General features: G+C 47.4%; 1 protein-coding gene across 2 annotated transcripts in view; it reads left to right on the top strand.

Annotated features, from left to right (window-relative positions):
* Positions 1 to 14,493, top strand: part of SPOCK1 (SPARC (osteonectin), cwcv and kazal like domains proteoglycan 1) — a 469,763-nt gene that overhangs the window by 338,785 nt on the left and 116,485 nt on the right. For both annotated transcript variants that reach the window (XM_032476825.1, XM_032476824.1), the window contains one exon: positions 6,905 to 7,031. In XM_032476825.1, the coding sequence (XP_032332716.1) occupies positions 6,905 to 7,031 (127 nt within the window). The remainder of the gene's footprint in view (positions 1 to 6,904; positions 7,032 to 14,493) is intronic.

The following is a 14,493-nucleotide window of genomic DNA, read 5'->3' as shown; positions in this document are numbered from 1 at the left end:
CAGAATGATATGTCCTCAAGAAGTGCTCAGCTGCCACTGTCATAGTTGCACATTTGCCCTTTTCAGTTTCCAGGTTCTGTAAGCAGTGCGTCTTTGTACCAGGGAGTGCCCAGTAGCACTCAGGGCACTCCTAGGGGCACAGCAGTTACTCTCTGGACACATTCTTTGTGCAGTTCTCTAATAGACATCTGTTTATTAGGAGACATGGACTCTCTTTGGAGGATCTGGTGTCTGAGACCTTCGTTTGGAAAAAGAGAGAGACTTCTGAGCCCGTGGGTACCAGGACTGAGAATGTCTCATGTGGGAACCTGTCTCTCTGCTTTTGTAAATGACACAGGCCATTATGCTCTTCTGTGTAATTTTATGACTGAGTATAATGGCTCAAATAACCCTAACAACGAAGGAATGATAGCCTCATTTTACATGACAGATTATTTCAATGGTTAACATGTTTCTCATTTCAATTAACATTCATGATTTTGTCTCTGGTTCAAAATAATAGCCACCACATCAACTCTCTGAGTATCTTCCAGCCTTGTTTGGGAAGCAATTAGTTCTGATTTTGCAAGTAAATTTAATCTTGTTTTTGAATGGGCAATTTGATATTAACATGAAAATAAAATGCATGTAGTGCTGGCGGCCAGCAAACACACAGTGTGGCTGCTGAAAGGGATGATTCTTGGGTAGGTTCTCCGTGCCTCTGAGCTGACAGGTCTACCTTAGAGATTGGGTGAGAGAACAAAGACAGGACAGAGAAGGTCCTGGGACTGGGCTAGTTAGGTAAGCCTCCGTTTTATTTTCCTTCTGTAGAACGGAGGTAATGACAGCCTCTACCACCAGGGGGTCGCTGTGGGTGAGGAATCAGGGAGATGTGTGCAGGATTGCGACAGGCATGTGACAGTCTCACAGAACAACTGGAGTGCTGCTGCTGTCATTTGTGGTCTGGAATTGCCTTTCTCTCTCACCAGCTGTTCATACATGGGGTGGAGGAGTTCTCTCTAAAGTTACGCAGACGTGTTAGAATGCACAGGGTATTGAATAAAATGAAGGGCCCTTCTTCAATAACTGAAAAAAAAGTCAACAATTCTATATACACTTATACAGACTTAACAGCCCCCACCCACCACATCATTCAAATATTTTTGACACACATTGTTGAATGTCATCCTGTGCAATTGATAACAGGAAATTTACACCTGCATATGTACTTCTGGCTGGAAAAATTACGACAGAAGTCTTTGTTCTGACCCTGCTTGACTTGGGCCCTGATTCTGGCCCTTCTCTGCCTGTGGTTGAATGAAATATTGGGTCACAACTGATGTCATCAAAGACTCCCTCACTGTCAACTTGGGGCTTGATTGGTGAGGGTGAGGATATCTGAGTGAGGAGCAGCAGAGTCCAGTGGAAAGCAAGAGCAGGAAACCCTGACATGTGGACTTGAAGGTTGAGGTTGACATTTCTAGGGACTAGGAAGGAAGCAGCAGTCATGATCTGGCCTGCCTCGCTTGTGCCTGGGGCCATCTTCAAAGGGTGTGTTCATAGTCCACTCTGCTGCCAATGGTGAGTTGCTTTTACAAATAAAATGATTATTCCTAAGTGCATTTGCATAGTATACCTTATAGAAATGCTCTGAATGGTGTTCCCAGAAGTAGTTTTAGAACAAATACCAACGTATAATTAAGTGCCATGCTGTTAACTTTCTAGAAGATCCAAATGTCCCATTATTTGAATACTACCCAATAATGCTTGCTGACAATTCCTAGTGTTTGAATTTTCACTTTAAGCTACATTTCTTTATAAATACTACTAAACATAATGTTCCCTATTTGTTTAAAAAAATAAATAAAATATTTTGATGAATGCAGGAAAAAATGTACTATTTCAGCAATTCTTGAGGATTCCTGAGAATTCTGATTTCTCATTCTCAAATCTTGAAAATTAATATCTGTTGGGACTGTGGAACAACTGCCTCAGAGGTCCTTCTGCAGCTTTGGAAGCTGTCTGACTTTGAGAGGACGGGGGGTCCTTCAGCCCTCAGATGACCATGAGAGTCCCCCCTACCCACTTGTATGCTGTCTTTAGAAATTTTTGCTAATTAATTTTTTCTAGTCTGTATTAGGATTTCTGGGTCTGTTGAATTTTTGTTGCTTATTTTTCCTTCTAGTTAGTGCTAATAGTTTCCAGAAATAAAAGGAGAAAGTTTTAAATGTCCCAATTAATAAATTCACTTATTTCACTGAGCGAACCCATGTGGTGAGGGTCAACCATGTTTCCAAGCACAAGAAGCACAAAAATGATTAAGATCCAGTTACTCCGCTTGAGGGGCATACACTATATCGCAGAAGATAAACGCAAAATGACCTGTTTTGTTCTGTGGTAACTGTCACAGTTGGGTCTGAACAAGGCGTAATGTTGGAACAAATAATGTCATGGTTCATTCTACGTGGGTTAGGGCTCCCAGGGGGAAGAGAAACTTAATGAAAGGCAGCCAATCTGAAGCTTGGACTAGGGGCAGACATTTGCTCTGTGAGTAGAACGCATTTACGAAGTCACATGGACTTGAGTTTGCATGGTACACGTATGTGGCTGATAGGACGAGCTGGAGGTCAAATCAGTAGGACTGAGTGATGGGGAGAAGTGGTCAGGGCAGAGAAGGGAGGTGTCCAGGATGGGCTCCAGGGCTTTTAGCTTGGATGTACCCCATGTCCTATCTGAATAATAGTAGCATCTTAACATGTTGTCTGGCCAAATCAAGGTGCTTGCTTGGAGGCTAGTCAGGGAGCCTGACCAGAAGTAATCAGAGGACCATGGTGGGCTGGGAGTGCAGCCTGACTGCCTGTGGAAGGGCAGAAGACTTCCAGGGGGAGAGGATTTTTGAGCTGGGGCTTGAAGAAAGCCTCATGAGACAGAGAGGAGTGGAGGGTGGAGGGGAGAAATGTGGGTGGGAATAAAGGTGTTTCCGATCTGGGAAAAACCTTCATGATAGTTCAGAGGCACAAAGATCCTTGGTGGGCTCTGGGAAATAGCAGAGGGTGGCTGAAGCAAAAATATTTGGTGTTGGTGATTAGTGTGTGCGTGTGTGTGCGTGCGTGCACATGGAGTTTGTGTGTGTGTGTGTGGTAGGCAGTTTGGAGAGGGGAGCAGCGCAGGCAGTGACCCAATGAAGGTAGTCTCAGTCAGTTTAACACCAAAACTGGGAGTTCAGACGATACCCTAGGAGGTGGGGAGAGGATGGAAGCTTTAAGCAGGGGAGTCACGTCACCAGATTTGTATTTAAGAATCATTATTCTGCTTCCAAAAACAGACAAGCTGGGAATTTTGGTAAACTTAGAAAAAGAAATAGACTGAGAATAAGCAGTTGAGCAAAAGAGCATAAGAAATGCTGGTGATCCGCCGAGTGTCTGTCTTCTCTCCATTGTGTGTGTAGGCTGGGATTTTCTGTGTGGCACTGTGAGTAGGGTAGGAGGTGTGGCTGCCCCCAGCAGCAGCCAGGCTGCAGTGGAATTCGGACTTTGTGGCCAAAGGAAAGACTGGCAGGACCTGCCTCCCAGACTAAATTGCTTGTGTCGCCCCAGTTGATGAATGTCTGTGACACTGGGAATAGCCTTCCCATCAAGACACCTTCATCGGATTTCACTCTTCATTGACTCAAGAAGTGAAATATCTTACAATCAGAAAGCTTAGTCCCTTGCCTCGACTGGGTTGGTTATTTTTTATGGTTTGCACTGAATTGTGGGGATTGAAATATATACACAATAACCAGGGAAGTTACGCCTCCTTAGGTGCACATGTACTTGGTACATAACTTTGCATAATTTGGCCTCTGGTCAGAGACTACAGGTTGGATGCCATCTCCACTTGGGTCCTAGTGGAGTAAGTAACACCTGGTTTTGCCCTAGTATAACAGGTATGCTTGTTTCATTAGAATTGAGAAAATTCAGAGTGGTTTGGCCTTTGTACCTCTAGCCCCCAAGGCATCCCAGGAGAGGTCACCGTGGTTCCTCCTGGACGTGATCCATGACCACGTGGCCTTGCGTATGCTAAGCCTGCTCCTCCGCAGATGAAGAGCCAGGGACAGGGATTCAGAGGGGCTTTATTTGTAAAACCGAGCCCTGATAGTGAAAATATAGATGCCAAAAAAGGGAATTAAAATGGTCTCAGTGCAATGCAATCATTTCCAGGATAACATCAGTCTGACAAATAGATATAAAATAACTTTGCCATATTTCTTTGTGACACTAGGCAACTCACTCCCCCATGTCTCTGATTCTTCGTTTATAAAATAAAGTTCTTAGACTAGATTCATTTTAAGGTATTTTCTGGCTCTGATAGATAGCCTGTGAGTTTGTGGTTAAGTGCCGAGTAACCGCTGCAGTGGTCAGCCCTCCCACCCCCACTCACCCAACAAGGATATATTGTTGCACCCACTAGTAAGCAGTGGCCAGCCTTGACTCTTTGCCTGCCCTTAATGCACTTAATTTAATGGTGAAGTTCAGATCCAGAGACAGGGATGACCTGTCATTAACTAGTGATTAATAGGTGGTTCTGTCTTGTCCTCAAAGCCAGTGGCTCAGTGTTCATTTCTCCTTTGTCTGCCTTTGGCTAAGCTCCTGCAGATTGACTTCCTCTGGGACATCACTGCACATGGTTATGTCCACTCCAGCAAAAGCTGCCCACTCTTTGGACTTTATAGCCCCTTTCTGGAAACTCAAAACACGAATTGCTTCAGCTATGGGCATGTACGCTGGGGACTGATCCAGGAGAGGGGCTGCCAGGTGCCAGAACTGCTGCATGTATTTGCTGATTCATTATCAGTGTCAGACAAACTGCTGTGTGAATGATAAATGCGTGGTGTCCTCCTGAAGGAATCAGATGTTCTAAGGTTAACCCCGTGCCAACAACCTGCTCATCCACTGCATGGAGTCCTGTCACCTCCCCTCCCTGTTTCAGTAGTCCAGAACAAACCTGGAAAGAATAAAGTGGGTTTGGTTAGGGGTAATGGGAGACCTCATGTCCGTGTGATTTAGAAAGGCAGTGGTAGGAGAGGCCAGGACAAGGTGGGTAGAGGCTGTGGAAACAGGGAGGCTTCAGAGAGAGGACCCTGATGACAGACGTGTTGGTGCCCCCCAAGAACTTTCAGACTAGTAACCTAGGTGGACTGAGATGAGTGGAAGAAGAGAGTCACCTCTGCACACTCTGCGGTTGTGTGAATGTCGTCACAGCCTAGCCCCAGCTTGTCTCCAGACTTCCCCCGCTGGGCTTTAGTTGCCCCCATTGGTCAAGTGAGTCATCCGGACTGGGTGATCTCTAAGTGCCCTCATAGGACTGCCTTTCCTAGTTCACTGGTCAGGCAGGCTCAGCCCTACAGCTTGTCCAGCCTGGGATCCCCGCTGGCTCCATGTTGTGCTGTGTGTACGTGGTCATCCTCCTTGATGTCATCCTCAGAGGTAGTTCCCCAAACAGACCCTCCTCCTCTAGCTGCCTCCCCCAGATCCCTGGGGGCGGGGTTCAGGTGGAATAAGAGCCAGGCTGGTGGGTGGTGTTCATGCTTACTTGCCTTCATTTGGAAGAGGATGGGTTACCTCATATGAGAGACCCAAATCCTCAAGGAGCTGGCAATTCATTACACACCTGAAAGAGGGGGTTCCTTCCTTGTGGCCCATGAGTCCTGGGGATTTCAGTGCCATTGCAGACCTCTGGCCCTAGAATTAAATCACATGTCTACGGCAACACTACTTTCATTCTCAATACCCTCATCTATTGGGGCAAATAATAATGATGACAGCAGCTACCATTTTTGTTGCTTCCTGTCTTCCAGGCATTATACCGAGTCCCTTATATACATCAGCTCACTTTAATCTTCATACCATCTGCTTGAAGGAGATTGTATTTCCACCCTCAAACCCATTTTACAGGTGAGGAAATTGGGATGTCAGAGTGAAATATTCTGCTGAGATCACACATTAAGTGGCAGAGCTGAGGTGTGAACTCGTGTTTCTGGCTCCAGAGGCCGGATGTTAAGCACCACGCGGGACCGCCTGAGCCAGATACTTCAAGGGCACAGTATTCGCCTGACTGGTGGGCAGTTCACAGTCACTTGTCCTCCACCAGAACTCGCCCCTCGGCCATGAGGGTCACCCCCAGTGGTTTGCTGGGAAAACAGCCTCAACTAAGAGGGAAAGGGCGGCAGTAACTGTAGGCCTTTATTTTGGTGGTTTACAATACAGGGATGGGGTTCCTTCCGTGGACATAAGCCATCCTAATAGCACCATTCATCATGATGACAAAGGTTAGGATGAGGGGACTGGAGCTGGAATGAAAGAGGAGAATTCTGATTATTTTAGCAGTTGAAAGTGACATCACCTCAGAGCCTCTATCAAATGGCAAATTGAAAGCCAGATTGAAATGGCTTTAAAACGTATCCAGAGATGGTTTTCCACAGCTGTGATGAAGTCATTCGGTTGTGTTTGGAGATGCGTTTCTGTCTCAGCTGTGTGCCCTCCCCCTCGGAGGCTGACCCGAGGAGTGTGCTGCTCTGGGACGTGGTTTAAGGCCTCGTGACCTGCCCTAGCCCTCACGGGGGCTGGGAGAGCTGGGAGAGTCCTCTCATTGTCTCTTTCATGCATTGTGAACGTCTCTTCGTGTCAGTAAGTGATGTTTTACAACATGTTTAATGGCCACTTGCCTTCCTCGGTCCATCTGGTGGGCTGAACCCAGACCTTTGGAAAAGAGTCTCCTGCCCCATCAGCAAGTCAGAACAAATGGGGGTGCTGGCCAGGTGCCTTCAGGGTGCACCTGGATGTTTGACTGGCCTTTATTTATGTGGCTCTTTTCCAGGTAACCGGGAAGAAAGACCCCTGGGACCAGAGTTTCAGTTAATTTACCCCTCTTTTTTCACCCTCAGGCAAAAGAAAGGAAACGTGGCCCACAAACACTGGGTTGGACCTTCGAATCTGGTCAAGTGCAAGCCCTGTACGGCGGCGCAGTCAGCCATGGTCTGCGGCTCCGATGGCCACACCTACACATCCAAGGTCAGTGCTCTCATCTTTTGTCATGAAAAAGTATCCTATGTCTGCTTGTTCTGGCGTCTCTGGGCCAAAACTGGGGCCTCTGAATCTCAGTGGGCTTTGAGACTTGCCTTTGAGAAGGCTGTCACATGAACAGACTCTCTGGCCTAAGAGACAAGATGAAAATGTTACCGCCTTTGTAACTGGAGTGATTGAAGGCTAAGGGTAATGGTGATTCTGAGAGTGGTGTGTGATCCTGAAGTGAATCTAGAAAGGCTTCCTGGGGGAGGTGAGCTTGTAAGCTGTTCCAAAGATGTGAGTCACTCAGCTCTGCTGACGGAGAAAGAAGATGTGAGGGAGGCCTAGGATGCCTGCTTTAGGGACAGCATGGTGAAGAAAAGGCATGTGATGTCAGCACATGTTTAAGCTGCATTTATTGTGTATCTAGAATGCATCCAGCAGGACACCAGGCCCTGGGGCTAGAGGGGCTACTGTTCCTTTCTCTGGGGCCTTCAGGGGTTTATTGTCCAACTGGGGCAGTGGCTAGTATGGTGACAGGTCATTTGAACTCAAACTGATGAAGAGAAAATTGTTTCATAGAAAAAGGGACGAGGGATAAAATGGGTCTGTGTATTCTTGTCGGAAGAACGAAGAGGGAAAGTTTTCCAGAGGAGGGGTGTGTGATCGGGGTTCTAATCAAAGGAACTATCGAATAGGCAGGGAGGCAGGGATCATCAGGGTGGACGAAGGAAAGGAGGTAATAATTTGTTCTTGGAACTCTAAACAGTTTCCTTGGGATAAGGCTACCCATTTGTGTTTTGAGCAGGTGTGGCACATTTCATTGGGATAATAAAAGAAAGAAAAACCACGGAATTGACAGGGGTTTGCTTACTTGTTCTCTTATTCCACAAACATAAACCAGCACCCCCTTAGTGCTAGGCGTGAAAAGTCCCAGATGCGTGTCCCCAGAGCTTTTGATGAGACGTGGGTCGGGGATAAGGAGTGGGGCTCTGCCCCTCCCATCTCCTCCAGCCAGAGCTGCTCCGCTCTCATCTCCGTGCTTGTTTTCTATGGAAGGTTCATTTGCAGGATGGAGTCTGGGGCTGAGATTTGAAACTGGTGAGTCCCTGGTCCCTTGTGGCCACATTGTCATGTGGTCCTCTGGCTTCGGCTTTCCTGCTGGTTGCCCCTCCCCTCCCCACTGCACCCAGCGCTGACAGCTTCTGTTCTCTGTGATCTCCTCACCAGCCTGGCTCGACCCAGGGAGACTGCGCAGGCCTGGGGGACCCTCACTGCCTGCTGTCCTCAGAAGCTCATTTGGATTATTATAAGACTGTGCCAGGCTTTCCTACTGATTCTCTGTTGTACAAGGCCTATATTTTTATTCACCAAAAGTAGAGTCTTAGATTCTCAGATTTTCACAGTTTTCTAACCAAAGGGAATATATTTAACAAAACAGGAAGCCGGAAGGTCTGTCTTGCTTGTACCCAGACCCCTGTGATCTGCTGTAGGACCTCCACATCATAATCACTGCTTGATTGTTCTTTTGTTCTTTCAACACATATTATTGGAGCCTTTCTTATGCACCAGGCTCTGTGCCAGGTGCTTGAGACACTTACAACACAATGGAAATAGAACAGTTGGCTCTTTCATGGCCAGAGTCAGTAATCCTTACCTCCGTATCTTTGGACCTGCTGTGTATTTTGCAGCTTCTCTGTCCAAGGTCCCAGCCAGGCCACCTCGGCTCAGCGTGCCCACCTTTCCCCTTCTCTGCTCTCCCTGACCCCAGTGGGACTGCAGTTGGAGATAGTTTGTGACTTCTGACACCCTGCACATGTCCGGAGTAGTGCATTCATAGTAACATTGATGAATCAGTTCTATCCTCTGCTCTACAAAGGCACATCAGGGCATTATTGTCTTTCTCCCAAAGCCCACCTTCTAGATATGTGAACAGTTGCCTGGAGTTTCTGTTAAAATGCAGGTTATGATAGAACAGTTCTGGTGTGGGACCTGACGCGTTTCCAGGTGAGGTCCATGCTGCTGGCCACGGACCACACTTTGAGTAGTGACAACTTCAGTTTTCATAGCTATCTCCTAATAGATCTCTTTACCTCCAGTATGCCTTTCCCTGGCTCCCAAAGTCCATTTCCACACGGCAGAAGGTGTGGATAATTCTGTGATAAAACTCTGTTTGAGCGTCTCCCCTACTTAAAAGGCATGGTGAGCTTTCCTCTTGCAGCTCCAAATAAGCTCAGACCCTTCACTGTCATTAGCAAAGCCCTCCAGAGTCTGTCTCCATAGTCACCTCCTTGAGACAGACCTTCATTCATTTGTCCAGCAGCTATCTCTTGGACACTTGTCATTGTTCATAGCACTGTGCAGAGTGTGTGGATGGGCAGTGAGGAACCACACTGACACAGTTCCAGATCACCAGGAGGTTACACTCTGGGAGGGGAGACAGAAATAACTAACTGACCAAACAAATATAGAGTTTCAAATTTTGCTAAGTATGACCAGGGAAATACATATGGTGCTGAGAAAGAGAGAGGGGCCTGCTTTATAGGGGATGGTGAGGAAAGGCCTTTCTGAGGGGGCCTTTAAACTGTGAGTGGGGGGTGGGGGCATAGAATGTTCTAGGTAGAGAAAATAGCATGGGCCAAGGCTCTAAGGCAGGATGATGAGTTTGAAGAACTGAGAGGATGCACCAGTGGTGGCTTTGATGTTGAGCGGAGAGGCGCAGGAGATAAGAGAGGCATGGAGGATGTGAGAATGGTCTAAGAGGAGACGTTCAGCTAAAGCTTGGCAGGTGAGCAGGTGGTCGGGCAGTGCCAGGCTCAGGGCACTGATTACTGCGAGTGCCTTCTTGCCCGCGTCTACCTTAAGAGTGTGCGATCCTAGAGGCAGAAACAATGCCCATCCACCTTCACCAGGCCAAGGGCACATAGTGGGTGCTCTGTAAGTGTCATGGATGAGAGCCCCCAAGGACGCCAGCTAGGATGGTGAGATTCCTGTCTCTGCAACTCTTCTGGAATTTGAGTGAATGGGTTGCAGAGAGCTTAGTGATGAAGAGCAATAAGCCATCCCCACTCTGGGCCAAGGTGCTTAGCTAAACCCCCAGCCTGGGGCCCTGGCAGAGAGAGGCTCCTTGCAATGATTCTGTCTTTGTGAAGATGCAGTTTGTGCTGTTCAGTTATTCCCTCCAGCTCTGGAGTGAACTGTCTGATCCTGGAGCCTGTGATTAGAGATGAGCCATAAAATGTCAGTGAGTGATCAGGGCTGTTTGGGCAAGTGGCATGTTACACATCAAACTCCAGCAACAACCTGCCTGCTTGCCTCTGTCTCTCATCTGCAGAAGGAGCTTGAAATGCCAGCTCCCTGTGACCCCTGTGCTACAAGGAACAGAGGTGACTTGTCAGACATAGCTTGAAATGCTGTCAGTTGCTCAGGGAGTGTCTCTGTCAATGCTAGCCAGCCAGGGCCCTCCTGCATTTTGGGCTGGAAAGTTGACTTTTTCTGTTAGAGAAGTTTGCCTGCTTATAGGTAGTGATAAATACCATGTTTAAGAGGCAGGATCGGCATTTGGAAGACTCCTTTGCAATGACTTCCGATTTTTCAAAAGAAATGACTTCCAGGTACTGCCGGACAGAGCCTCAGAGCCTGCCCCTTGACTTGATTCTAGGCAGTAAGGCTCACCCTCACAGTTTAGCTAGCCCTAATGTCACAGTCTCCTGGCCAGGGAAACCCAAGTAGTGCAGAAATCCAATAAATGTTTATTGCGTTCTTTCTTTATGTGCTTACTCATTGTGCTGAGTACTGGGGGGTATGACCAAAGACAAAGCCCCAGTTCTCATGGAACTTACAAGGAAGGCAGACAAATTAAAAATCATTCTCTCTCCATTAAAGTAGGTGTCCAGATAAGGGATGTTTGGGGTGCTGTAGGTCACAGAACAGGGCCGCTTCAACCAGTTAGGAGGTGTGAGTAGTCTCTTAGAGGAAGCGATGGTTCCATTGAGATCTTAAGGCTGGAAGGAGTTGCCCAGAATAAGAAGGATAGACAGCTCGTTCCATCAGAGGTAAGAGGGGCTTGAAGAGATGAAAGAAAGCATGACCTTCTTGCAGGAACCAGTGACAGTGTCACTGTGGCTGGGGCGCATGTGGATTGGGGTCTAGAAAAGGATCAGGGGCCACTTTTCCAGAGCCTTGAAGGCCACATGAGAAAGGTTGGACTTTACCTGAAGAGCACTCGGGATCTTATCAAAGGTGTGTATTTGCCTTGGCTTATGCTGACTGCAGGCTGGGAGTGGCTGAGGCAGGACGTGAGGAGGTTGTTGGTGGGAGCGAGGCCTGGAATTGTATGGCAGTTGTAGAAATGGATAGAAAACAGTCCGAAGAGGCATTCGGGAAGTCAGAGCAGGACTTGGTGACCGAATTTCAAATACAGGAAGTCATTTCAGCTTTGAGCTCAGCTGGAACTACGTCTTCACCATCTAGGTCCTGTTGGGACTTGAACTTGGTCTTGCCAACAGCTTTGTGGCCTCAGCAGAAACCAGAGGGACCCTGTCGTCTGTGAATGCCTTTCCGTTCTCCACTGTTATCTGCACAGAAAGATGAAAACTTTTGGGGTCCTGGCTGCCAACTTTTAATTTGGCCAGTAGGAGAGGGAGCATCCCTGGCTGAATCCAGCCTGTCCACCCAGGCTTCACGAGGGCAGTCGCAGCTTTTTTTCCTTCCAGAGGGGAGAGCTGTTCTGGAAACTTAGGTGCACATCTGGATGGTGCTGGCGTCCTACCAGCTGAGAAGTGAGCAGGGGTGGAGGTCTCCACTGCTCCAGGTACAGGCCCTGTTGGGTCTCTCATTACACGCCTCTTTCAACGGGACTCCCTTGACTTTGCTCCACCTGCACCCACGTGACCAGAGCTCAGCGGTCAGGGCCAGGACTGCTCATGTGCCAGGCGCAGGGCGCTCGGCCTGGCCTCCCAGGGAAGGGCTCTGGGAGTGCAGCTGGGAGCCCCAGTTCACTGGCATCAGCCTGGCTGCTGGTAATGGGAAAACAAGCAGGCAATCACCCGTCTGCTCTCACCCTCCCCCCACAACATTTACTCCCTTAACTGCCGTTAAACAATTAGCAAATGGCTCATTTCTGTCTAGACACAGAAGAGAGATGCAGAGTTAAGAACACCGTGGAGGAAAATGGTTCTCCTTTGTTCTGAGCTCGCACATGTGAGGGAGGAGGAGAGAGAGCTTGCCTTACAGGGTTGGCATTTCTTTCAACATATTGTTGCTGCGGATTATGTTATTTTCAGAGTCATCTTAATAGTTTCCAACAGTTGCTACCACGTAAAGGTCATGTTTGAAGTTCTTGGCAAGTGGAGTCTCTTTTGGCCAGCATTTCCCACCAACAGGCTGTTCTGAGGGTTAGAGCCAATCCAGGGTGTGGATTTGTAAGACCTCTCGAGATAGTTTTGAGCCTGGCATGCCTTCTTGGTCTCCTTCCCCCAGACCTTGATGGCCCTGCGTCCACGACAGGCATGGGAGATTTTTATGTGTGGCTTCCTCTTGGGTTTTTGGCCCAGTTGAGGCTGGCAGTATTTTCAGGGTTATTTTTGGATGGCCCTACCTTCCTAGAACCTGCTGGGTGAGAATTGTCTTCACTGGCAAGTGGCTCATTGGTGAGGGCCTTGCTTCTGACTAGGCAGAAGATAAGATGATCGGACACTGAGAGTGGAAGGCATGTTTTTGCACATTTTGTGCATGTGAAGCTGGAGCACAGTGGCACTAGTAATGGCCCCAGGAATAGGAGGAGTGGCAGCAATTAGGCTAGACATTGGATGCTGCCATCTGGCAGCCCTGTGGAGGGACAGGAAGGAGTAAGTCTCCTGCCCCCATCCCCGCACGCTCTCAGGTGTAGAGGGGTAGAAAAGGGGCAGTCCTGTGCCCATGGACCACATAGACACCAACGGTCTGATGAGGGATTCGGGTCACAGATTTCACTATTTTGCTTTACTTTTGCTGAGGACAAGCTAACGCAAGAGGTGGCATCTAACCAACTCTAAGAAATTATGTTGTATCCATTAAACAGCTTGAGGTTTGGGGACAAATCCATGTGGCATATGCTCCAGCTTTGCCTGTTCCCCTCAGGCCTTATTCATTTTCAGTGTCCTTTCTTCAATCTGGGATAGCCAAACATCACTTGATCATAAGAAGCTAGTTTTCATAGTATGGAAACCCTCAACTATTCATTTCAAGAGAGTTCTTACCCTCGTTGGGTTATCATCCCCTTTTCTCTTCCAGAGCATTCTTTGGAAGGAACAGGTATAAATAATATTTAAAATACTTATTGTGTGTGAGTTAGGATATATGTTCTGGCTGCTAGAACAAAAATCCAAATGGAAGAGAGGCTTAAATAGGATAGTTCTACTTTCTCTCTCATGCAAACATTCTAAAGGTAAGCAGCCCATATATGGGGAAGCTAAAAAATACAATAAAGTAGTGACTACAACATAGAAGAAGCAGACTCTTAGATGCAGAGAACAAACTGGTGGTTACCAGTGGGGAGGAGGGATAGGCTCCAGGATGTATTGTGCAACACGGAGAATAGAGCCAATATTTGTAATAACTGTAAATGGAAAGTAACCTTAAAAACTGTACACAAAATTTTTTTGAGAAGATCAGCAGCCCAGGGCTGATAAGCTGCCTCCGGATGGTGGACGGCCAGTGTCCTTTCCCTTCTTGTTGCTTCATCCTCAGCAGCTGAAACGGTTGAGCTTCTGCATCTGGGTCCATGATGGCTGCCACACGCCTGCCAGTAGAAGGAGGCACATTGTGGAAGTCACTGGTGTCACTTCTGCTCACATCCCAGTGGCCACAACTTAATCCCAAGGCTATGTTAAGCTGCCAAGGAGGCCAGGAAATGCGGGTTTTATTCTGGGCAGCTGTGTATCCAGCTAAAATGTGAGAGTTATATTATTAAAAGAAAGGATAGGGTGGATGTTGGAGTCACCTAGCAGACTCTACCATGGTCATATTTTAAATGCTAATGACAATCACAGCAAAACAACAGTAATTTATTATTGAGCCTATGTTAAGTACTGTGACACTGTGCTCAATGCCAGAGTATTATTTTATTTCCTCTATTATTCTGTCTAATTCTCGCAATAAAGCTATGAGTTGTAGGTAGTTAGTAGTCTCAAAGATGGGACAACTGAAGCTGTAAAGCTTTGCCCGAGGTTAACACAGTGCTTAGTAGCAGTGTAGATGTTTGAACCCTGGTCTGTCGGGTTCTTGACACACAGTCTTTACGTCTATGAGTAAAATGCTGTCTGAACAGTAGTACGAAATACGAGCTGTATCATCAGGATGCTTTTGATTTCAAGTGACAGAAACAGAACTCAACCTTAGCTTAATCAGAAGATGAAGATTTCGTGGCATACGAGGCTGGAAAGTGTGCTGGGGGGAGGCAAACCTTAGAGAAAGAAGGTGAGATTCA

The sequence above is a fragment of the Camelus ferus genome, chromosome 3 (assembly GCF_009834535.1).
Source record: "Camelus ferus isolate YT-003-E chromosome 3, BCGSAC_Cfer_1.0, whole genome shotgun sequence".
In the NCBI taxonomy this organism is placed as follows: domain Eukaryota; kingdom Metazoa; phylum Chordata; class Mammalia; order Artiodactyla; family Camelidae; genus Camelus; species Camelus ferus.
This window is presented reverse-complemented; position numbering and strand designations above follow the sequence as displayed.